The sequence below is a fragment of the Mus musculus genome, chromosome 2 (genome assembly GCF_000001635.26).
Source record: "Mus musculus strain C57BL/6J chromosome 2, GRCm38.p6 C57BL/6J".
NCBI classification, from domain to species: domain Eukaryota; kingdom Metazoa; phylum Chordata; class Mammalia; order Rodentia; family Muridae; genus Mus; species Mus musculus.
In genome coordinates this window covers 119,920,427-119,942,675 of record NC_000068.7, presented here as the reverse complement: position 1 = coordinate 119,942,675, position 22,249 = coordinate 119,920,427, and the positions used below count along the sequence as shown (strand labels likewise).

The window sequence follows — 22,249 nt, the reverse complement described above, 5'->3', positions numbered from 1 at the left end:
TCTAATAATGAGAGCTAGGAATGAATATGATACCTTCTTTTAGGAAGGCAGGTAGGTAGGCAGGCCAGCTGGCCTCCAGAGACACACAAACAGGCAAAACACTATATACATAAAATAAAAATTTATAAAAACATCAAAGTAAGTTAAGTATACCATTTCAGAAAATGTCACTGCTGTGTATTTTCTTATAAATGCAGAAACATTTTCTTAGAAAGGAGGGAAGGACAAGGGGGAAGAGAAAAGAGTAGCTGCCCCAGCAGCTGGGTATGAAATTCCCTCCTTAGAGATGTGTAGCTGTAGCTCTCATCATAAAGCAGTTTGCCCTTCCTCCCATGCCACTTTAATGGCTGTTCTAATGCTCAGAGGTCTGGTCCTATTTACATCATTTAGTGTCCTTCAGCGATCATTTCCACTTTGTTTTCGAGTTTTAGTATTCCTTGGATTCAACTTTAGTCCTATTAATCTATCAATCAGATAATCTCTTGAAGACAGCTGATCCCTGTACTCTGGAATCTGGCTTCAGAACTGTATAGACAGTGGTCATTCCTAATCTTGCAACTAGCCATAAGCTGTTATTTTTAGGGTTCAGTTTTGTAGAATTTTAAAGATTTAGGAATGTTAACATGTCATACTATGGCTGAAACTCTAAAATGTATTCAGGCATATCTATAAATTGTGGCCTACATACATCTCAAGATAGCTATGAATGCAGCCCAATGCATTTACAGATGACAATGTCTAAACTAGAAACTCCTAATTTTATTACAACTGTAAAATTTAATTAAGGAGCTTTATTTATAATAAAGCAGCTGAAAAGAACTAGTCCTTACCTGGTCTCTGGCTCACGGGTGGACTTCCATTAATTCCTGAGAGTATAATAGGTACAGAACTCAGTGATGAAGTAGGTGTGGTCACCACGGAGGAAGATGCAGCTGTGGTCACCATGACTATGGAGGTGGAGGCAGTGGAAGCAACAGGAAGAGTTATGGTTGGAGATGCTACCAATGGTTTAGCAAATGAAACTGAAGCCACAGGGCTAGTAGTTATCCCAGTAGTTTTGGTAAGGTTCACAGTGGCTGTAGACTGGGTAGATGTTACAAGGGTAGTGTTATTAGTTTCAGAGATCTCAACAACCCCAGCAGTGGAGGCACTAGAAGAATATGTAGCTTCTTTAGCTCCCATATCAGAATTAGCAGTCAGAGATGGCACAGCAGTAACATTTTCTAGAAACACTTGAGGGGAAGTAGTGACAGCAGCAGCTACAGTGCTGCACACCTGAACTTGCTCAGAAGAAACCACAGGTGTGACGACCATTACTGGAGAAGGCCTGATACTGAACTTCTGTGGCCCTGTAAGGGGTTGAGGTGTGCGAACTCCGGGTATCTTCTGCTGTAAGGCACCAACTTTGCTCATCACAAACTGTGTGAACACACCACCAGGAGAGGGCCGCGCTGCTGCAAATAAAAATTTGCAGGTAAAAAATCTTCATTCTCTCACTGTGCCCTCCTACTAAATGATTGTGCTTATAGCATTAGTTGTGCCCACTGGGTTAATTTCTTTGAGGGGTGAGGGGGGGTTCGAGACAGGGTTTCTCTGTATAGCCCTGGCTGTCCTGGAACTCACTTCTGTAGACCAGGCTGGCCTCAAACTCAGAAATCTGCCTGCCTCTGACCCCCAAGTGCTAGGATTAAAGGTGGCACTTTAATCCACGGCTCCTGGGTCAATTTCTTAAAGGTACAATCCACCTATAAGTACCAATTGCTACACACACACACACACACACACACACACACACACACACACACACAAAATAACTCAAACACTGTCCTCCACCCAAAGCAAAGTTTTAAAATTCTACTTTTCGATTGTTTGGTTTTTGTTTTCCGACACAGGGTCTCTCTATAAACCTGGTTGGCCTGGAACTCACTTGGTAAGCCAGGCTGCCCTCAAACTGAAGAGATCTACCTGCCCCCAACTCCTGAGTGCTAGGATTAAAGGCATGTGGCACCACTGCCTGGCTATAATTCTAATTTTAAAATAATAATAAAATAGACTTAAAATTGAATGCTCAGACTAAACATCTTTAGCCTACACATATAGATCTAAATTCTTAGAGGGCACAAAAGAGCAAGCTGGACATAGTGAATCATGCATTTAATTCCAGCACTAGGGAAGCAGAGGCAGGTAGATCTCTGTGAGTTTCAAGTCAGCCTGGTCTACAATAATGAGTTTTAGGGCAGCCAGGGCCACATAGAAATTATGTCACAAAACACACACAAAGCAACAGTTATTAACCTTATCACCTAAAACAGATGAAAAGGGGAAGGACAAGATTCCCAATACATATCCTTACATTCCCCACTGAAAGTTTAAAGTTTGTTCCTAATATTTCCCTCCTGTCTCAGCAACTCCTCCTTTACCAACTAAGTACTATATATTTTTTAAAAATATGAACATGTTTTTTAAAAGCAGGTTAAGACTGGTTCATTCTGGGGCTGGTGAGATGGCTCAGTGGGTAAGAGCACCCGACTGCTCTTCCGAAGGTCCAGAGTTCAAATCCCAGCAACCACATGGTGGCTCACAACCATCCGTAACAAGATCTGACTCCCTCTGCTGGTGTGTCTGAAGACAGCTACAGTGTACTTACATATAATAATAAATAAATCTTTAAAAAAAAAAAAAAAAAAGACTGGTTTATTCTTTTAAATTCTAATTAAAGCTGTATTCTAAAGAGGCATAAATAGATTCTCTTTAAAGCATTAACTGCCCATCCTCTATCTTTACTCCAGCCTTCAGCCATATAGTTCTTTTGTTTATTAGTTATTTTCTTCATTTACATTTCAAATGCTATACCCTCCTCTCGCCCTGCTTCCCCACCCACCCACTCCCACTTCCTGGCCCTGGCATTCCCCTGTACTGGGGCATATAATCTTCGCAAGACCAAGGGCCCCTCCTCCTAATGATGGCTGACTAGGCCATCCTCTGCTACATATGCAACTAAAGACACAAGCTCTGGGGATACTGGTTAGTTCATATTGTTGTTCCTTCTGAGACAAAGTTCTGAGCTGAGCAGGAAGGAAGAACCATCCAGAGACTGCCCCACCCAGGGTTCCATCCTATAAGCCACCACCAAACCCAGACACTATTGCATATGCCAGCAAGATTTTGCTGACAGGATCCTGATATAGCTGTCAATTTTGAGGCTATGCCAGTGCCTGGCAAATACAGAAGTGGATGCTCACAGCCATCTATTGGATGGAACACAGGGCCCCCAATGAAGCAGCCATATATTTCAATTTCGTGTTAGAAGAATTTAAAAATGACAACAAACTGACACCTTTACTTAACATTCCTAAAGGTATTTGAAACAAATAAGAGAAATTTCTTAAACTAACTGTATAACTTTCAACTAAAACAATGTTTCAAGAAGGCAATTTAATATAGACTGTAAAGTGTTAGGCAAAAGAAGTTTTCATACACAAGACAGAAATATACTAAAAGTTTTTGTTTTACAAGAGCTTTTTATTTTTAACCTATACTAACCCATTCTACTAGCTCTTGTTAGTGTCTCAGATTTGTTAAGTACAAGGAATATGCTTATGATTGGTATGAAAAACCTCAATCATCATAGGAAAAGTAAAGGAAACATTTTAAAATAAAACCTTGGTTTTAATATGTTAATACAGTCTCAAAGTCTTTTGACTGTAAAACTTAATTTCAATTCATCAGATATCATAGGTCATCAGAAGAATTATTTTTAGAATATTTAAGAAAGGGCATTAATAATAACACAAAAATCTATTTTGCCACTTTTATAACTTTCATATTGTATTCACTGGCCAACATTAAATTACAGGCCTTTCCAAACCATATGCATTCTCTTACTTACCAATTGGCCTTTTTGCTGGAACAAATGCCTTCAGATTCTTCCCAGAGCGATTTGTTGCTGGGCCAGAGGATGCCATTTTGGAATTGGATGTTGAAGGCAACAGGGTGCGTGGTTTCCTGGATGCAGCCACCTTGGCATTGGATGCTACCTTGGAGATGACAGTACTGAGGGTTGAGAGGTCCAGGACTGAGGGTCGCAACCTGCCTGTGATATAAGCAGCTAGCCTATTGGCTGGATGCAATGCCCCCATCTGTCCCAATAGCAACTTAGCCTGCGGGTAACTCTTACCATTAACCTGAAACAAGTGGCAAAGAGAAATTCTGTAAAGATAAAATTCTCTTGCTAACTTCTCTCCCTTGACAGGGGTTTCATTTTTATAAGGTGTTTTAAAGTCTATGCTTTAGATGTAAAAGGGGAAAAGTGAAGACTTTCTAATCAGGATAATCTCAATAACTGGATGGTATCATCTGATATCTGAACTAACTTGAACTTCATTTATAGTCTGGAAATAGATAATCTTAGAAACTAAACTCATTTCTGCATTATAGATATGTAAAAGACATAACTGGATCCAACAATTCATCTAATTGTTTTACTTTAATAAGCAACTGTGGTTATTAATGAATCACCAGCAAAAAGGATAACCATGATCCACAGATTCTCTCTAAGACCAGAGAAGTATAAAAGCCATCACACGGAATCTAAGTATCATTCATATCTTAAAAAAATACAATCTGCTTTTGAAGTTACAGGACACTGACTGCTATAATAACCTAAGCTATTAAGTCACAACAGTTTTAGCTTTTCTTTTTATAAGAGTTTAAGATTTTATTTATTTTTATTTTATGTGTATAAGTATTTGTCTGTGTATCATGTACATGCCTGGTGCCCATAAAGGCAAGAAGGGGACACTGGAATTACATCCCTGTAATTGAACAGGGTCCTCTGTAAGAGCAGACAGTGCTTATAATTGTGAAGTCCTATCTGTTGCCCCAGTTTTTGGTTTTCAAAAGGGGTAACTCTAAAAATATTATAAACAGAACATGCTCAAAATAAAATGTTGGCAAAAACTCAGAATATTTCTAGATGCCATCACTAAATGGTCAGAATAAAGTGAACAAATGAGGTGTACATTTTTTTGTGATGCCTGAGTTGATAACTGCTCATTTTAGGCAACAACTTAATCGTGTGTGTGTGTGTGTGTGTGTGTGTGTGTGTGTGTGTGTTAAGAGAACAAAGAAGCCTCCATAGTCTCTCACTCATGTTCTCTTGTCATACACTACTGGGTGACATCTGAAGAATAGAACTTTTCTGTTCCCTCATCATTTACAAGTAGTAGATAGAAAATGGAGCCATCTACTCTTCAAATTTATAGGGAAACAGTAAAAAAACTATCTAAAGCAACCGACTCCAAAACCAAAATTATTCTTTGCTACTTAATTTTGATTATTCCAAGGAAGCTTCAATCCCTTAAATTTGATATCAAAAAAGAAAAAGAAAAAAAAGACTTTTTTGATACAAAAGTAAACAATATTAGTTTTTTAGCTGTATAGACTACCTGTTATTGATTATTTATTATCTTCCCTAAAGTCTATATACAGGATGAACATTCCTTATCCCAAATTCCTGGGATAAAAAAAAGCATTTCAGATTGTCAGATATATATAATAAGCTGTCTTGAAGTCAAGACCCAAGTCAAAGCACAAAAGTTATTTAGGTTATATACAATTACATATACATAAGGACCAGAGGTAACTTTACAAAACAGTGTTTAGTGTGCTAGCATTTTGAGTATAACCCACCATAAGAAGGCAGTTATGGAATTTTCTATTTGCTGATATCATAATTTAAAATACAGGTATTGGGATTAAGAATGTTCAACATGGGGGGCTGGAGAGATGGCTCATCAGGTAAGAGCACTGACTGCTCTTCCAAAGGTCCCAGCAACCACATGGTGGCTCACAACCATCTGTAACGAGATCTGACGCCCTCTTCTGGAGTGTCTGAAGACAGCTACAGTGTACTTACATATAATTAATAAATAAATAAATCTTAAAAAAAAAATGTTCAACATGCATTACAAACTGACTGCCAATTTAAGTTATACAGATGTTAACTTTGTTTCTTTTCAAGGCAGGGTTCCTCTGTATAGCCAAAGCTATCCTAAAATGTACTCTGTAGACCATGACCTCAGAAATCTGCCTGCCTCCTGAGTGCTGAGATTAAAGGCATGTGCCACCATCCCTGCATATAGCTTACATTTAATTCAGAACTTCTTTCTCCAGAGAATATCTTATAAGCCAATTTACTGCCTAACTCACTAACAGCAAAGAGTTATGGTTACCTCACAAAATTTCAAATTAAAAAAAAAAGTAACTACAGTTCGCTTAACAACAACAAAATGTTGCTATGTGTTTGAATAACATCTTACTAAATTAAATTTTTTCCTGAGGTATCAATATATAGGTTGGTAATAGAGTACCTAGGTTCAACCCATTATTGTAAAACAAGCAAAAGAAAATAAGCTACTCCCCTCCCTATTACTACTCACATATAGTACCAATCTTTAGTTGGTTGGTTTTCTTTTTAAAGAAAAGGTTTCACACTGTAGCCCTGGAAGTCCTGAACTCAAAAGATCCACCTGCCTCTGCTCTCAAGTGCTGGGATTAAAGGCACTGACCTATAAAGACAATTTATCTCTACTACACCTAGTAGTCTATATATTTGTTTTGAAATTTTTATGCTAGTAAGATATTCTAAGACCCAAATTAAATGCCTATTTTTGCTTACTTAGGATCACTAGAGCCCGTGCAGTAAAGCTTATAAAAAGGAACTTTCTGAAAAGAATAGAAAGAAAACCATAAGCTAATGTAAGGCTCCATATCTCTGTTGATGTAACAGTAGTTTGCCTTCTGTATTCACCTAACCTACATTTATCATAATAAGAATTACCGATGGTTTTTTATTACCCAGTTCTCAAAAAAAAAAAAAAAAAAAGAAATGACCTAAGGTCAACAAAGGGGCTTGAGTGTTTAATAAAAAATAAAAATAAATAAAAAAAAATCACAATGTTAGCTAAGTATAAAAAGGTACTATGCCCAGATTAAATATAATTCTCACCTGGATAAGCCCAGATGTAGTTGAACTGGGTTTACGTTTATAGGCCACAAGCTTCCCCGAAGGAGAAAGCCCTGCATAAAAAGGTAGACCTTTGCCTCCATGTAATCTCTCCCTCACTGAATCCAGGGCATCTGTCTGCACAGGAGAGATATCATCCATTTTCCCAGGGGACAATGGACCATCAGGAGTCTCTGATCCAGATTTCTCAGCCATATCATCTTGGTCTTGACTTGATGGCATAGAGATTTTCACACGAGAAGAATAAACAGGAGGGGTCTTCTCACCCCGACACTTCCGCTGAGAAGCCAACTCAATGATGAAGCTGCCCACCTTAAGTGACTGTGGCATGTTGCTATTGATGTGCTGAGATAAAATGCTCAAGATCTTGTTTCGATCTTCTTCCCAGTTGCAGTCTGAGATGATCTCTATCAATTTGGTAGGACCACCAGGTGACCTCTGATGTACATACGAGGTAGAAGAGGACTCTCCTTCATTGCAGGAGGATTTCCAGCTCTTTTCTGTTTAAAAAATAAATAGAAAGACCCACTACATCACAGATCACAGACTTTCTGTACTAAACTTTGATGGGGGGGGGGGTCTTTTCTTTCTTTCTTTTTCTCAAAACAGGGGTTCTCTGAATAAAAGCCCTGGCTGTCTTGGAACTATGTAAATCAGGCTGGCCTCAAAATCACAGAGAACCACTTACCTCTGCCTCCCAAGTACTGGGATTAAAGGCATGCTACTGAACTTTGAAAGAAACCCAAGGTTCTCATTGTCTCATTTCAGTGTTAAATTAGTGTGCAAACTCAACATTCTAGAGTTTTCTAGGAAAAAAAATTCACAGAACTAGACACTTGTCTTCACTATCCCACAGACTAAATTATGTCATAAAAAGGAAATTTCCTTAGTACTTCTCTCAAAAACATTAAAAAGTACTGCCTTGCAAAGTGTGACCTATAACTATGATAAATTTTACTTGACAGAAGTTATTGTTCTGGGCTGGAGAGATGGCTCAACAGTTAAGAGCAATGGCTGCTCTTCCATAGGTCCTGAGTTCAATTCCCAGCAGCCACATGGATATAGATAGCCATATAACTATCTATAATGGAATCTGATGCCTTCTTCTGGTTTGCAGGTGTACATGCAGATAGAGCACTCATATACATGAAAGAAAGAGAAAAGAAGAGAAGAGAAGAGAAGAGAAGAGAAGAGAAGAGAAGAGAAGAGAAGAGAAGAGAAGAGAAGAGAAGAGAAGAGAAGAGAAGAGAAGGGAAAGCGGAAACAAACAAACAAACAGAGAGAAAAAGGAGTTATTGTTCTGATATCCAAACAGGCCAAACAGATACTTGATAAGCCTGCTTTGAAACATGTAAAGACAAGAATCAACACTAAATAGTAAAAAGGGTATGTTTTTTGTTTACAAAAACCAAACAGTGGTGGTGAGATAGCACTTGTGACTAAGTCTGTTGATCTAAGATCAATCCCTGGACCTATGTGACGGAAGGTGAGAACACAGTCTTGCAAGCTGTCCTGTGATGTGTGTGCCATGGCAAACATGTACTTGCCCACTGCCCTCATACTCATTAAATACACAAATGTAATTTAAAAAAAGAAAAAACAATTTTTAAAGCACATCCTATCACTAGTTTCTACTACAAACTCTGCTATGCATGGTTGTTCCGCTGTATACAGATGATTCAGATGCTCAATGTATCCCTAATCATAGTGACAGGAGACACACTGACAAGATACATATTTTTATAAGGCACCAAATTTCTATAGTGGAGCATCTCAACCAATGTGCTGCAGTTGTGTCAAGGATACAGGCTCCAGCTCAATCATACCCAGAACAGACATGGTCTCAAGCAGCCTCCTCCACTTTCTTAAATGTGAAACTTTTTTTCTTTACTGTATACTAACTATGTCATTATAAGAAGAGTGCTGCTGCTTAGGTGCTGCATACCCAAAAACAAACAGCTAACTTTCTATCTGTTGAGGTTATAATCTCCTCATAGAAATTATGGCAAAGAAATTTGGAGATTGTGGTGGCTATGGAAGACTTAAGGTAAATTTTAATAAATAATTATCCTTGAGTCTTGAAAAGAGAAAACTTTTTTGCTGAGATGATTCTTATGTTGTCTGAAATGAAATACCTGATCAAAACAGGCAGACCTATGGATATTAAAGCAAATGATAAGAAAATGCTTCTGCTCGCTCCATTTTTTGCAGAGGTTAGAAAATACACAGTGTCAATTATGGATCAGCGGTTTAAATTTTTTGCCACTAAATAATTCAGAATTAAGCCGGGCATGGTGGCGCAGGCCTTTGATCCCAGCACTCGGGAGGCAGAGGCAGGGGGATTTCTGAGATCGAGGCCAGCCTGGTCTACAAGTGAGTACCAGGACAGCCAGGGCTATACAGAGAAACCCTGTCTTGAAAAACCAAAAAAAAAGAAAAAAGAAAAAAAAAAATCAGAATTACATAATAGCTACTATCAACTGTTATTATCTGTTTTTATTCTGACCTTGTGATTTATCAGAATCATCCTCCAAGTCACAAATGAGCTGCTTTAAGGTCTGTTCAGAATCAAGTTCCTAAAGAAGGAAGCAATACAGAAATTAATTAAAAAAGTATTTATTATCTACAGAGGACATAAATTAGTAAAATTATCTACAACTTTATATCTGTCCAGTTGTATTAATATTATACAACCCTGTGCCCCCAAAAGTAGATAAATAAAATGTAGTCTTCTTACCTTCAACGTTCTTAAATGACTGAGTTACTTAGAAAATAATTTACATGATACATTTTATCAGGATTTTAGTAACAAACACTGATAGATTACTTAAATATGTGGAGAAATGGTTTTTTTTATACATTATAGGAAACACAAAGATGATTACGGTGATAGTAATAAAAATTCTAATACCAGACACGGGGAACTGGAAATTAGAAGGTTATTATGAAACAAGCAATTAACCTTTGTAACACGGTTCTCAGGACTAGAGTAACAGGAACTCTGCTGCTGAAATGATGAGGATGGAGACAGGGGTGGAGACAGTTGTCTCTGTTCCTCTTTCTTTCGTTCATATACTCGAACTCGGGCACAAGTCATCATACTTTCAAAGTACAAATAGACTGGATCTTTGTCCTCTTCTCGTATCTGTAAGTTTCAAATAACAAAACAGACCATTATAATGATAGAAGGAAAAAACTTATCCTGGAATCCAAAGGAAGAATTTAATTTGTTTCTATTACAAAAGATGTGTTTTCATTTTGTTTTTCAATATAGGATCTCTCTGTATAACCCTTGCTATCCTGGAACTCCCAATAGTAGGCTAGGCTAGACCTCTTGAACTCAGAGATTCACCTCTGTCTCTGCCTCCCAACTGTGTCTGACTCAAGCTCCAGGGGATCCCACAACCACATCTGAACTCTGAGGGCATTTACATAGACAGAGGCAAACACACATACACAAATATAAACAAATTATGAAAAAGTTCACTTTCTATGAACTTGAAGAAAAACTTGGCTATCTTCAATTATTACTCTGCATCTTCACTTTTATCACATTGTTAAAGTGAGAGCAAATAAACTGAGTCAGAGAGGAAAGGTCTTAAAAATACACTGTCTAAAATCTTGACAGAATATTAACAAAAGCTCTACTTGAAACCTATCACCTTTACAAATGGCTTATGAACTTACAATAAAAACAACAACAAACAGGCTTACCACAGGATTGGGCTTGGGAGTATATGTTCGTGCTGGTTTAATTCCAGGGGTTAGTTTGCCCTTCGTAGTAGAAGATAAATCCGGCTGAGGCAACACCAATGGTTTTATAGGTTCAATGACAGAAGGAGTTGGAATATAAACCGGCTCTGGATCTACTTCACCTTCTACCTTCACCCACAGTGGGTAATGTCGAACCGGCTGCTCAGGTTCTGCTTCACATACAGCTTAACAAAAGAAAAGGCCAAGATTTAAGGTGTTTTTGGCAATATAAGTTCAGCACTGAGCAATGCTAAAACAAGGTATGTTCCCTCACAAAGAGAGTAATTTGTAATAATCAGGTGATCCCTAAAAGACCTTTAGTTGTCTTCAGATGCATTAATTTATTCATCTATTAATCAAATATTTGTTGAGTACCTATTCTCCAACCAAGAGAATAGCTAAGAATAAAACAAAGTATGTGCATGTATACATACGTACATATATCTTAGATATTTTTGTTAAATTTATCATGCCTCATCTCGTTAGCTAATATTTTAAATTGGGGTGGGGCACACCTGTGTATAACAGAACATGTATGTAAGTCAGAGGACAACTTTTAAGAGTAGGTTCTCGCTATCATGTGAACTCCAGGGATCAAACTTTACTGGCTAAACAATTCCACCAATCCTTACATGTTATTTTAAATGAGAATTTTTATTTCAACTTTCAACTGTCTGTTGCTTATACATTACTTATGCTAGTGCTATATTCCTTGGTCTCACTAAATTAATTCATACTTCTAACACCTTGTTGTAGCTGACCTAAATTTTTTCTCTATAGAAAAAGTTCATTTTACTTCTTCCTTTCCTATCTGGATACCTTACATACCTTAATATACTAGCTAGAATCTTCAGTGTGTAGTTTTTCTAGAAAAGTGTGTAGCTGTTACCCAGGTTGTTCTAACTCCTAGACTTGAGTAATACTTGCACCCCAAGCTCCTGAGTACTGAGACTAATGCGCTTACCTGTTTAGCGCAATGTTACGCAGACATGAATAATAATTTTTAAGACAGGGTTTCTCTGTATAGCCTTGGCTGTCTTGGAACTTGCTGTGTAGACCAAACTAGCCTCAAACTCAGAGTATGCCTGCCTCTGCCTTCTGAGTTCTAGGATTAAAGGCGAGGCGAATCACAACTACCCACTTGCAGAAGTAAATACATCCTTATTCTTTCTTTGGGGAAAAATGAGTATTAGCTTGGTCTTTCATGATTAATACACTGTAAAGTGTTTCATAGGTCACATTATCAAGCAGATAAAGGGGCCTTTCTGTTTCTAGTGTTCTCAAAATAAATTTTATATTTTTGAGACATGTCTCACTGCATAGCTCTGGCTGTGGTGGAACTCACTATGTAGACCAGACTGATGTCAAATTCACAGAGGTCCACATGCTTATGTCTCCCAAGCTCTGGGAATAAAGGTGTGTGCTACTATGCCAAGCTGGATACTCACTGAGAGGATTATATGGTTTCTTAAAAAGTATATTCTAGTCATGAAAAACTATGTTAAATTGATAAATTGATATTCATTCATTCTCATTCATTCATATTCTTTCTCTCTCTCTCTTTCTCTCTCTCTCTCCCCCAGCCCCTTCTCCACCCTCCCCCCTTGACAGGATCACTGCATAGCCTAAGGTATATATATCTGATTAGCCTCAAACTCACAGAGATATACCCACCTCTGCCTCCTAAATGCCAGGACACTGCCATACCTGACTGTTGAGTGATTTCCAAATATTATTCCAAATTCAGATTCCTAGGATGCAATCTTGTACTCTACTTAAGTCATGATGCATACACCTTTCAATACATAGATTTATTCTGCTAAATTGTGTTTAAAATCTATACTCATAAGAGATACTGGTATACATTTTCTTATAAAGTCAATGTGTCAGTTAAACATGAGTGTAGCTTCCTAAGAATGAGACAATTTTATAGGACAATTTTACACATGACTATAATTTATTCACTCTGTATGTTACAGGATTTAACAGTAAAGTAATATGAACCTGATTTTTGCAGGATTTTCCCTGACAATTTACATTAGACAGAAGAGATCTGTGATTGGACAGGGAAAAGGGAGGTGGGGGGAGCAGCTGGAGAGATGGCATCACTGCAGAGGAACATCCCAGTGAGGTCAGCTGGCAGGAGCTCTGTGGCCCTCCAGTTGCCCACACTAGTGCAGGAACGTGCTAGTTCTTTTTTTACTATTTCATGCAACCCCTGATGATTATTACAGGTGCTTTTGTTATTAGCATAATTCTTTAGCAAGTTGAAATTATAGTTTTCTGCGGTAGGGTTGAGTCTCACTATGTAGCCCATACTGGCCTTGAACTCTAGATATTCAACCTTAGCTACTGAGTGCCAGGATTAATGGCATACACAACTGTTCCCATCGGTTCTTCTATTGCTATGAGTTACATGTCTCCCAATGAATTGGACTGTTGTCATTTGAATTGTCCAATTATCAGCATGGAATTGTTCATAACAATCTGTTGCTATTCTTTGGATGCCTATAGTTTAGTCACCTCTGTCCCTAATGTATTTTTCTCCTAATCAGAATTAATATAAGGATCAATTATTTTAATCTTCACTACAGATTGTTACTTAAGTATGTGTTCTTTCTCCAAGAAAATTTTAAGAGGACTTGAGAAACAAGAATGCCAGGTTTTATCCTATTATCCTTGATATTGCCCACAGTAAATAGTCACATGGCCTTCACACAGCCAGTCATACTTTTTGACAAGCCAAAGGATAAACTAGTGATAGTGAAGGCCAAAAGATAAGCACGCCTTTTAATCCCAGCACTTGGGAGGCAGAGGCAGGTGGATTTCTGAGTTCAAGGCCAGCCTGGTCTTCAGAGTGAGTTCCAGGACAGCCAGGGCTATACAGAGAAACCGTGTCTCAAAAAATAAAATAAATAAATAAATATTCAAGAAACCATACTTTAGAGACCACACTAGAAAACACATGAAATCTTGTCAGAAAAACTATATAATCTTGGATAGTAAACTGAGATTAAGCATCTATTTGCAAAATGAATAATAAAGTGTCCTCGCATAAGATTACAAAATTTATATTATATCCCACAAGGTGTCCAATGATGTTAGTTTTCCTCCACATCAATGGACTAGTGAGTTTTGTAACTATATAAATCCTTTAAGTTTACCATAATTTCAAAAAGAAATGAACAATAAAGGTCTAGATTTCATGCAGTGAGAATAGAAAGTTTTAATTTATTTATATTCTAGCTATAACATCTAAACATGTAAAAATTAAAATCCTACAAAAAAATAAGCAAAAGAAAAACAAGTTTCCCACTAGAGATCCAATGTCACAGGTAACTAACTTTTGTTTTGTTTTGTTTTGTTTTGTTTTGTTTTGTTTTAGGACAGGGTTTCTCTGTGTAGCCCTGGTTGTACTGGAACTCACTCTGTAGACCAGGCTGACTTTGAACTCAAATCCAAAATTTAATTTTAACTATTTGTAATTTTAGTGGTGATTGTCATTATTTAGTGGAAGCTAAGGAGTCACTAGAATGGAAGGTGGTAGGCATCATAACTTTTCCCACTTCTACCTTGTCAGCTCTAACATTTTCACACAGCCACTGCATTTATGCTACTGATTCCTGTCTATAATCATGTTTAAGTCTTCACTGGTTTGTATTTAAGTCACTATATTCTAAAAACCACAAAGCCTATCAACTCATCATCAAAAACATGCTTGTGATTAGTGCTTACAGAATGTATATAAATAACCCTTTAAAGAGGAAATGTAATTGTACTTCACTACATTTATTCCAATTGTTCATATGGACTCTCTTTACTTTTACTAATTGCTCAAATTTTTACCACAATGTTTACTGATTTGGTTACTGAATTTCCTTGTACCAAGATCTTTGCCTTCTTAGTCTTCTTGGCTTTCACTGACTGTGGCATACATCATCTACTCATGAACATCACCCAAGTTCTGAAACATGGTTGGTCTTTTTAAAATAAATCTAATACATTTTAAAACATATTCTTATTAGTAATTTGTAATTTCTACTTCAAAGATACTATTTTCCAGTCTATCAATGTAGCTAGTATGCAGAGATGTTTTTCTACCTTGTTGGGTAAATTTACTTTTTATTAAATGACACTTTATGCTTTTCTTCCAGTGGGGAGACAACTGAGACAGAGTATCTTTATTAACTAGCCTAGCCTTGAACTCAGCTATCCTTCCTCAGCTTCCTAAATGCTGAGGTTACTGGGAGCCAGCATGTTTAGAGAGATGTATAGTGAATACACAACAGAGGGATAGAGAGTTGACTCAGTGGATGAAGTGCTGCCATTCAAGCATTTAAGACCAGAGTTTGAGTCCTTAGAACCTACATAAAAGCTGGGTAGGAAAGACAGCCACCGGTATCAGTTCTTGAAAGGTTGAGATGGGGAATCCCTGGGGCCAGTTGCTAAACTGAGTAAGAAACCATGTCTCCATAAATAAACCAAACCAGGGTTCAGTTCCCAGCACCCACATGATGGTCCAACCATTTGTAACTCCAATTCAAGAGGATCCAATGTCTCTTATGACCTGAGAGCTCCTACATGCAGATGATACAAACATTTGGGCACACACAAACATACATGTTTAAAAAATTAAAAAACAATTTAGAGGGGATTAAAGAGTTAGTTCAATTGTAGAGGGCTTTAGTTAGCAAACATAGGGTCTTGAGTTTAGTCCTCAGTGCTGAGAAAGAGGATAAACAGCCCCCACCCACATCATGTACACACACACACACCCCCTGGAGATTTGTTGGCCAACCAATCTAGCCACATCAGTGAGCTCCAGCTTCAGTGAAAACTCTCCAAAACTTCAGAGGGCCAGTGAGATGACTCAGCACATCAGGAACCTGCCATCAAATCTGACAACACAAGTTCCAGGCCCAGGACCCACAAGGTAAAGGGAGAGAAATGACTCCTTCAAGTTGTTCTCTGTTTTCCACATTTACACACATACAAAATAAGTAAGTGTAATGTTGAAAACTTATTTTAAACAAGTGGAAAGCAAGTGAGGAAAATACATGACTTCAACCACTGACCCCTCTACATACATTCACAGAAATGAGTATATACACATATCAAAAATATACACTTATAAAAAAAATAAGATGACAAGTTTTAAGTCAACTAATACTCACTGTATTCGAGCTTCTTTCTCTTCTTTTTCTCCTTCAATTGTTCCTCATCTTCTCTGACTCCTCCTCCTTCCCTTCCTTCCTCTCCCAGCGTATCATAAAATAATGGATCTCGATTAGCAGCCTTCTTATGGAAATGCTTTGTTTTAGATCCCCCTTTAACCAACACAACTTTTCTTTTCAAACAAGTGCAACCAAACATGCAGTCTGGTCGACGGCAGTGAGCAGGTTGGCGCTTTTCCAAAGCTAGACTAGAGCACACACAACCCAGGCGACAGAAGTCATTGTTGCATGGAGGAGCTCGTTTCCTTATGATTGTGTGGATAGGTTTAGTTTTGAGAGATGCCTAAAGTTAAAGGAGAACATTAAAATTTTACTAAATCATCCCAATACTACCACCAACTTAAGAGTCACATACTCATCTACCTTCTGATTACTAGTACTAATAACACAAGACTAACACAGAATTCAAAAGTCAAACACATATAATGAGGGCTCTGCGTAAAGAAGCTGCCACTCTAATGCATTAGCAAAGGAGTCTTATTAAGAGCAAAAACACCAAATATTCTCTTCACTCAATAGAAACCACATATAATGTTCTTCTGTAGGGACTGATGAGTCTAAGGTACATAGGTCAAACAATGTCTCATACGATTTTCCTGAAGCACAAGCAAGCTCATACTGCCTAGAATAGAACATCCTAGTAATAACTCTCTGATAGCATATATGGTCCGCAAAATGCAAAATAATTACTACTATTTTACACAAAATGTCCTAAGTAAACAATAAAAATAAGAGAATCATACATGCTTGAATCTTTATAATGACTAGAAAATACAGTACAGGGAGTTGACTCAGTGGGTAAAGCACTGACGTTCAAACATTTAAGTCCAGAGTGTGGCCGGGCAGTGGTGGTGACGCCTTTAATCCCAGCACGTGGGAGGCAGAGGCAGGCTAATTATTGAGTTCGAGGCCAGACTGATCTACAGAGTGAGTTCCAGTTCCAAGACAGCCAGGGCTACACAGAGAAACCCTGTCTCAAAACAAACAAACAAACAAACAAAAACAAACAAACAAAAAAAAAACCAACAGAGTATGGATCCCAAGAACTTACATAAAAGTTGGGCAGGCAAGATCTAGGATCTCTAAGTACTTTGGGGACAGAGATGGGGATTCCTGGGGCCAGCTGGCTAGATAAATTAGCTCACTTTAAGAAGAGATCCTGCTTCCATAGATTATGGGGAGAGGGACACGTGACATGAACTTTTACCTATAAACACCGGTACACATGTATATATGATCATGCATAGAAGAAACAAACACCCATACATGTACACCCCCCCCCACACACACACACATTACAGGAAAGCATATACTGCCAACATCTCATGATCTTCAGTTCTACAATTCAGTATAGACTTTTATTTTTAATTATTGTATGTGCATGATATACAAGGGTGCATGTGCCATAACACAGAAAACAGTCAGAAGACAAGATTATGCACTGTTTCTGGGGATTAAACTCAAGTCACAAAGTTTATGCACAAAGCCTGTTTACTCACTAAGCCAGCTTGTTAACCCCATTTTTTTTAAATTTATCTGTGTCACATGTACAATGTAGGCATGTACAACTGTGTGGCTATGCCAACCCCCATGGATATACATGTGAAGTCCAGGGACCAGGGCTAGGCACGTTTATGATTTTCTACCTTTTTTTGGTTTGTCTGAGTCAGAGTCTCACCATGTAGCTTGGCTACTCTGGCATTCACTATGTAGATCAGGCTGACCTTGAACAGGCTTCTGTCTCCTGAGTACTAGGATTAAACACATATGCTAAGCCAAATGTTGTATCCTACACCCTTAACCCCAGCATTTGACAGAAGCAGCAGACAGATGTCTCTGAATTCAAGGAGAGCAAGGTCTATAGAGGGAGTTCCAGGACAACAACATAGTGAGACTGTCATAATAATAACAACAACAACAACAAAACTAAAGGCATGTACCACCATGCCTAGCTTACTTTGTTTTTTGATATAGTCTCTCATTGAACCTGAACCTCAACATTTTGGCTAGATTGGCTAGTCAACAAGTTCCACCTATCTCTGTCCCCAAACCCCAAGTGTTGTTGGAGTTACAGGCATCTCACCTGGTTTGTATGTCAGTGCTATAAATCTAAATTCAAGTTCCCATGCTTAGATAGCAAGCAATTCAGTAAAGAATTTTTCATTCATTCATTCATTCATTCATTCATTCATTCAGTCAGTCAGTCAGTCTCCCTTTACTGGCAGAAGAAAGCTAGACTCAAAAGATTAGCTCATTGCTGAAGACATCCCCTTAATTGTTACCTAGTTAATTAAAATGCTAAACCCTGGGGCTGGAGAGATGGCTCAGCGGTTAAGAGCATTGACTGCTCTTCCAAAGGTCCTGAGTTCAAATCCCAGCAACCACAAGATAGCTCACAACCATCTGTAATGAGATCTGACACCCTCTACTGGTATGTCTAAAGACAGCTACAGTGTACTTATATATAATAAATAAATCTTAAAAAAATGCTAAACTCTAACTTATCCACTTACCAAAGTACCAATGTCTAATTTGTAGCTAAGCACCAATGTTTACAGAAAATAGCAATATTTACCTGAGCAGTAAGCAGAGTTGTCAAGGAGACATCTGCTCGCTCTTCAGTAATATAGGTCCTTGGTTTTCCTTCCCAGAGTGCACAGTCTTCCAGGTCCATAAGCTTTACTTGAGATTTCGACAAGCCTGGAGGGCGAGTTCCTTGCTGCTGAAGGTGCTGTTGCTGGGCCTGCCGCAAACTAATCTGCTTTGGAAATGCATTTTCATCTACAGATGGCACAACCAAGTTAGTCACCTGATTATCTGAGGTCGAACTCAAGGAATTCTTGGTAATTTTATCTCCTTGGCTCACATGAGAGTTTTTCTGCTTTGGTGAAACAGGGTATGGTAAAATAGACTTATAAGATGATTTAGTTCGGCCACTGAGTGTTGTCTGTTTGTTCTGAGCCTTTGTTTTTCGAGAGGCAGTGGTTACAGACTGAGGCTTCACAGAGTGAGAGGTAGAAGGGGAAATGGTAGATTGCTTCTTTAGTACACTATCAAGAGTTCGAACATAGCTGGTACTCTTGGTGGGTAGCTGGTACACTACTGGAGATGTGGGAGCATTTGAAGAGAAACCTATGTTTGTTTCCATCAATTTGCCTTCATTTTCCAAGTACTCATCTAGCTTATCACTACAGAAAGCAGAACGGTTTTTCAGTGAAGCCTCTGAATTTCCACCTAGAAAATAAGGAGATACAAAACATTTAAACCTTGAAGGGTCTTAGCTCTCTAAGAACTGAGCTATATCCTACTGAAGCTTCTCTAAACTGTTCCTACTCAAAAAGAAGAAAAAAAACAGAAAGCCAAAACAAAATGAGACAGTGTCTCAGATACAAGCCTTCAGACCTTTTCACCTAACTATAGTAAACAGTGATGAGCAAAAACTAACAGCCAGGGAAAAAGAAAAAAAAAAAAAAATCAACAAAATGCCAAGGGGTTATTTAAGAGACTTGAGTCCCTAGAGTCTGAAACATGATACAAGGAAAGAGAGGAAGCCATAAAAAGGAGAGCACAACCTTTAAGGATTTTCATTTATCTGGTTTTGTTTTGAAACAAGTTCTCACTAAGTAGCCCTAGATGTCTTGAATCTGGCGATTCAGCTCTGTAGGAACTAGGCCAGACTTACAATTCTCCTTTATTTGTCTCTGTTTGCCTCCCAAGTGAATGAACTAGAATGGTATATCACCATATCTAGCAACATTCTATTTTTAGGGAAAAAGTAACAGTAAAGATTTAAATATATTGTTGTAATACTATATACAAACTCAAAAGTAAAGAAGACTTATTTTGGACAAATGATAAACTAAGGATATAAGGTGAAGATATAAGTAGCAAACAAATACAGTGAGAAAGGAAAAGCAGACAAATAGGTTCATGCTTCCAAACAAAAGCTTTGGGTCACAAATTTATTGTGAAGTATTAGACTATCAAAACTATCAAGACGGCTCTGAAGGTATATAGTCCTGAAATGACTTTTGTAGCTTAGGAAAACAAAAGGAGCCGGGCAGTGGTGACGCACGCCTTTAATCCCAGCACTTGGGAGGCAGAGGCAGACGGATTTCTGAGTTTGAGGCCAGCCTGGTCTTCAGAATGAGTTCCAGGACAGCCAAGGCTATACATAGAGAAACCCTGTCTTGAAAAACCAAAAACAAACAAACAAACAAACAAACAAACAAACAAAAGGAAACAGTTTTAAGCTGCAAGGATTACTGGATAGGAGTGGAGCCCCAGGATGTGGCTAGAGAGGAAACAAACACCAGCAATACACTGTTTTTAGTTCAGTTTAGAGAGATGAAAAGGGTAAGTGTTTCAATGAGACTAACTTGATTTCAAAGAGGGTCTCACCTCACTATGTAACCCTGGCTGGCCTGGAACTTGCTATGTACTCAGAATGGACTCAAACTCACAGAAATATACCTGCCTCTGCCTCCAAAGTGTTGAGATAAAAGGCAAGTGTGCTACTACCCCAGGCCAAGAATACATTTTTCAAAACATACATAGACTTTAAAAGCAAAACAAACACTAGTGACCAGCCAGGCTTTGGTGGCATATGCCTGTAATTCCAACACTTGGAAGGCTGAGCAGGAGAACTGGAAACTCAAGGCCAGCATTCTACACTCAATGAAACTGCATTTTAAACAGAAAAGGAGTTGGGCTTGAGGTGAATAGGAAAGTGCTGGAAAAGCTGTTTGAACTACTCTGAATCTGTGGTACTAACAAAACAAAAAACAAAAAGACAATCAAAAACCAAACATCTAGCTACCTTCATTCCTAGATGCAGAAGCATTTTGAAATTTTCCTCTCCATCCCTTGATTTTGGTAAAGTCATTGGTCTTCCCCGTCCTAGAAACAAAAGGAAACCCAGCATCTATAAAAGAAAAAGAAAAAGAAATTGCCAAAGTTCTAGCCAACCAATATATGTCAAATTACTCTTTCTCTACTATGAATACATCCATGTATTAATTCTATGCCAAGAGATGAAAGATTTATTCTCTAAATACCCTAAATTGGAACATAAAAGTAATGTTTTAAAATTTGTACTACAAATAACCTAAACTTAAAGAAGAAAAATAATGTTCACTTATACAAATGCTATCTACATACTCACCAGGTGAGGCAGGGTTGGTACCTGTAACATTCCATAGGGGAAAGCTGGTGGCTGGAGCCAAAGGCAATTGTACTCCCAAGTATTTAAGATCAATGCTCACTGTTGGATCCACTGAATTCAGTTTTAAGCCCACTACAAGAAAAAAGGACCACAATTCATATTTTCCCCCCTTCCTTCTTCAAAAAGCAAAACAAACAAAAAACTCAGTTTTTTAAAAAAATGGTAAAAAGCAAAAATTATTCAGTAACCACTAACAGCTTCACTTCAATCCTTATGTTATGGTTATTACATATTACCTACCCCTGAATGGAGGCAAAATACTAAAGCTGCACAGAAATAAATTCTGTCAGTAAGCTAAGCTAAGAGTGAATAAGAGCAAAATCCTCTCAAGCAAATAATGAAGAGAAAAGCAAGCCTTTCCAACTGCTTCATCAAAATCTTGATTACAGCCTTGTGAGAACCTAACCAAAGGACACAATTAAGCCATGCTCAGACTTCAAATACATAGAAAATATAAAATACAAATATATTTTGTTTTAGCTTACCAAATTTGTAGTAATTATTTAAGTAGCATAAATAAATAAAGCAAAATCCAAATTTTTTATTATTTAGCCCAAGGTTCAGTGGCCTGCTACAGTCTCTAATAAAAATTTGCCACAGCTGGGCTGTGGTGGCGCACGCCTTTAATCCCAGCACTTGGGAGGCAGAGGCAGGTGGATTTCTGAGTTCGAGGCCAGCCTGGTCTACAGAGTGAGTTCCAGGACAGCCAGGGCAATACAGAGAAACCCTGTCTCAAAAAAAACCAAAAAACCAAAAAAAAAAAAAAAACAAAACAAAACAAAAAAGCCACAGGTGGAGTTTCTGACCTGATTATATTCTCCAGTTATTATCAATGAACCTAAAATGAAATTACTTATAAATTAAGAGACAACATTTTGGGAAAATATTTCACTGGATTAAAGGGGGAGGTGAGCAAAGACAGCTTAGACGTTATATAGAGTAATACTGTACTAGGTTACCACTAAAAACAATAACGGGCATCTCCTAAAGTCGGCATGAGAGCATTGAACA

The 22,249-nt window shown here is 38.0% G+C and overlaps 1 protein-coding gene across 19 annotated transcripts in view; it reads right to left on the bottom strand.

Annotated features, from left to right (window-relative positions):
• Window positions 1-22,249, bottom strand: part of Mga (MAX gene associated) — a 97,627-nt gene that overhangs the window by 27,454 nt on the left and 47,924 nt on the right. For 9 of the 19 annotated variants that reach the window (XR_866291.2, XR_866290.3, XM_006499691.4 and 6 more), the window contains exons 6-15: window positions 21,179-21,310; window positions 20,834-20,938; window positions 18,590-19,248; window positions 15,955-16,297; window positions 10,742-10,965; window positions 9,990-10,172; window positions 9,534-9,603; window positions 7,010-7,527; window positions 3,890-4,184; window positions 831-1,454 (exon numbers count right to left, since the gene is read on the bottom strand). Coding sequence is in view for 17 of the 19 variants with exons in the window: in XM_006499691.4 (XP_006499754.1) it covers window positions 831-1,454; window positions 3,890-4,184; window positions 7,010-7,527; window positions 9,534-9,603; window positions 9,990-10,172; window positions 10,742-10,965; window positions 15,955-16,297; window positions 18,590-19,248; window positions 20,834-20,938; window positions 21,179-21,310 (3,153 nt within the window). In the remaining 2 variants the exon portion in view is untranslated. Of the gene's footprint in view, window positions 1-830; window positions 1,455-3,889; window positions 4,185-7,009; window positions 7,528-9,533; window positions 9,604-9,989; window positions 10,173-10,741; window positions 10,966-15,954; window positions 16,298-18,589; window positions 19,249-20,833; window positions 21,311-22,249 lie in introns of those variants that run through there. The other 10 variants (XM_030251727.1, XM_017318964.2, XM_011239589.3 and 7 more) reach the window with 10 other exon arrangements.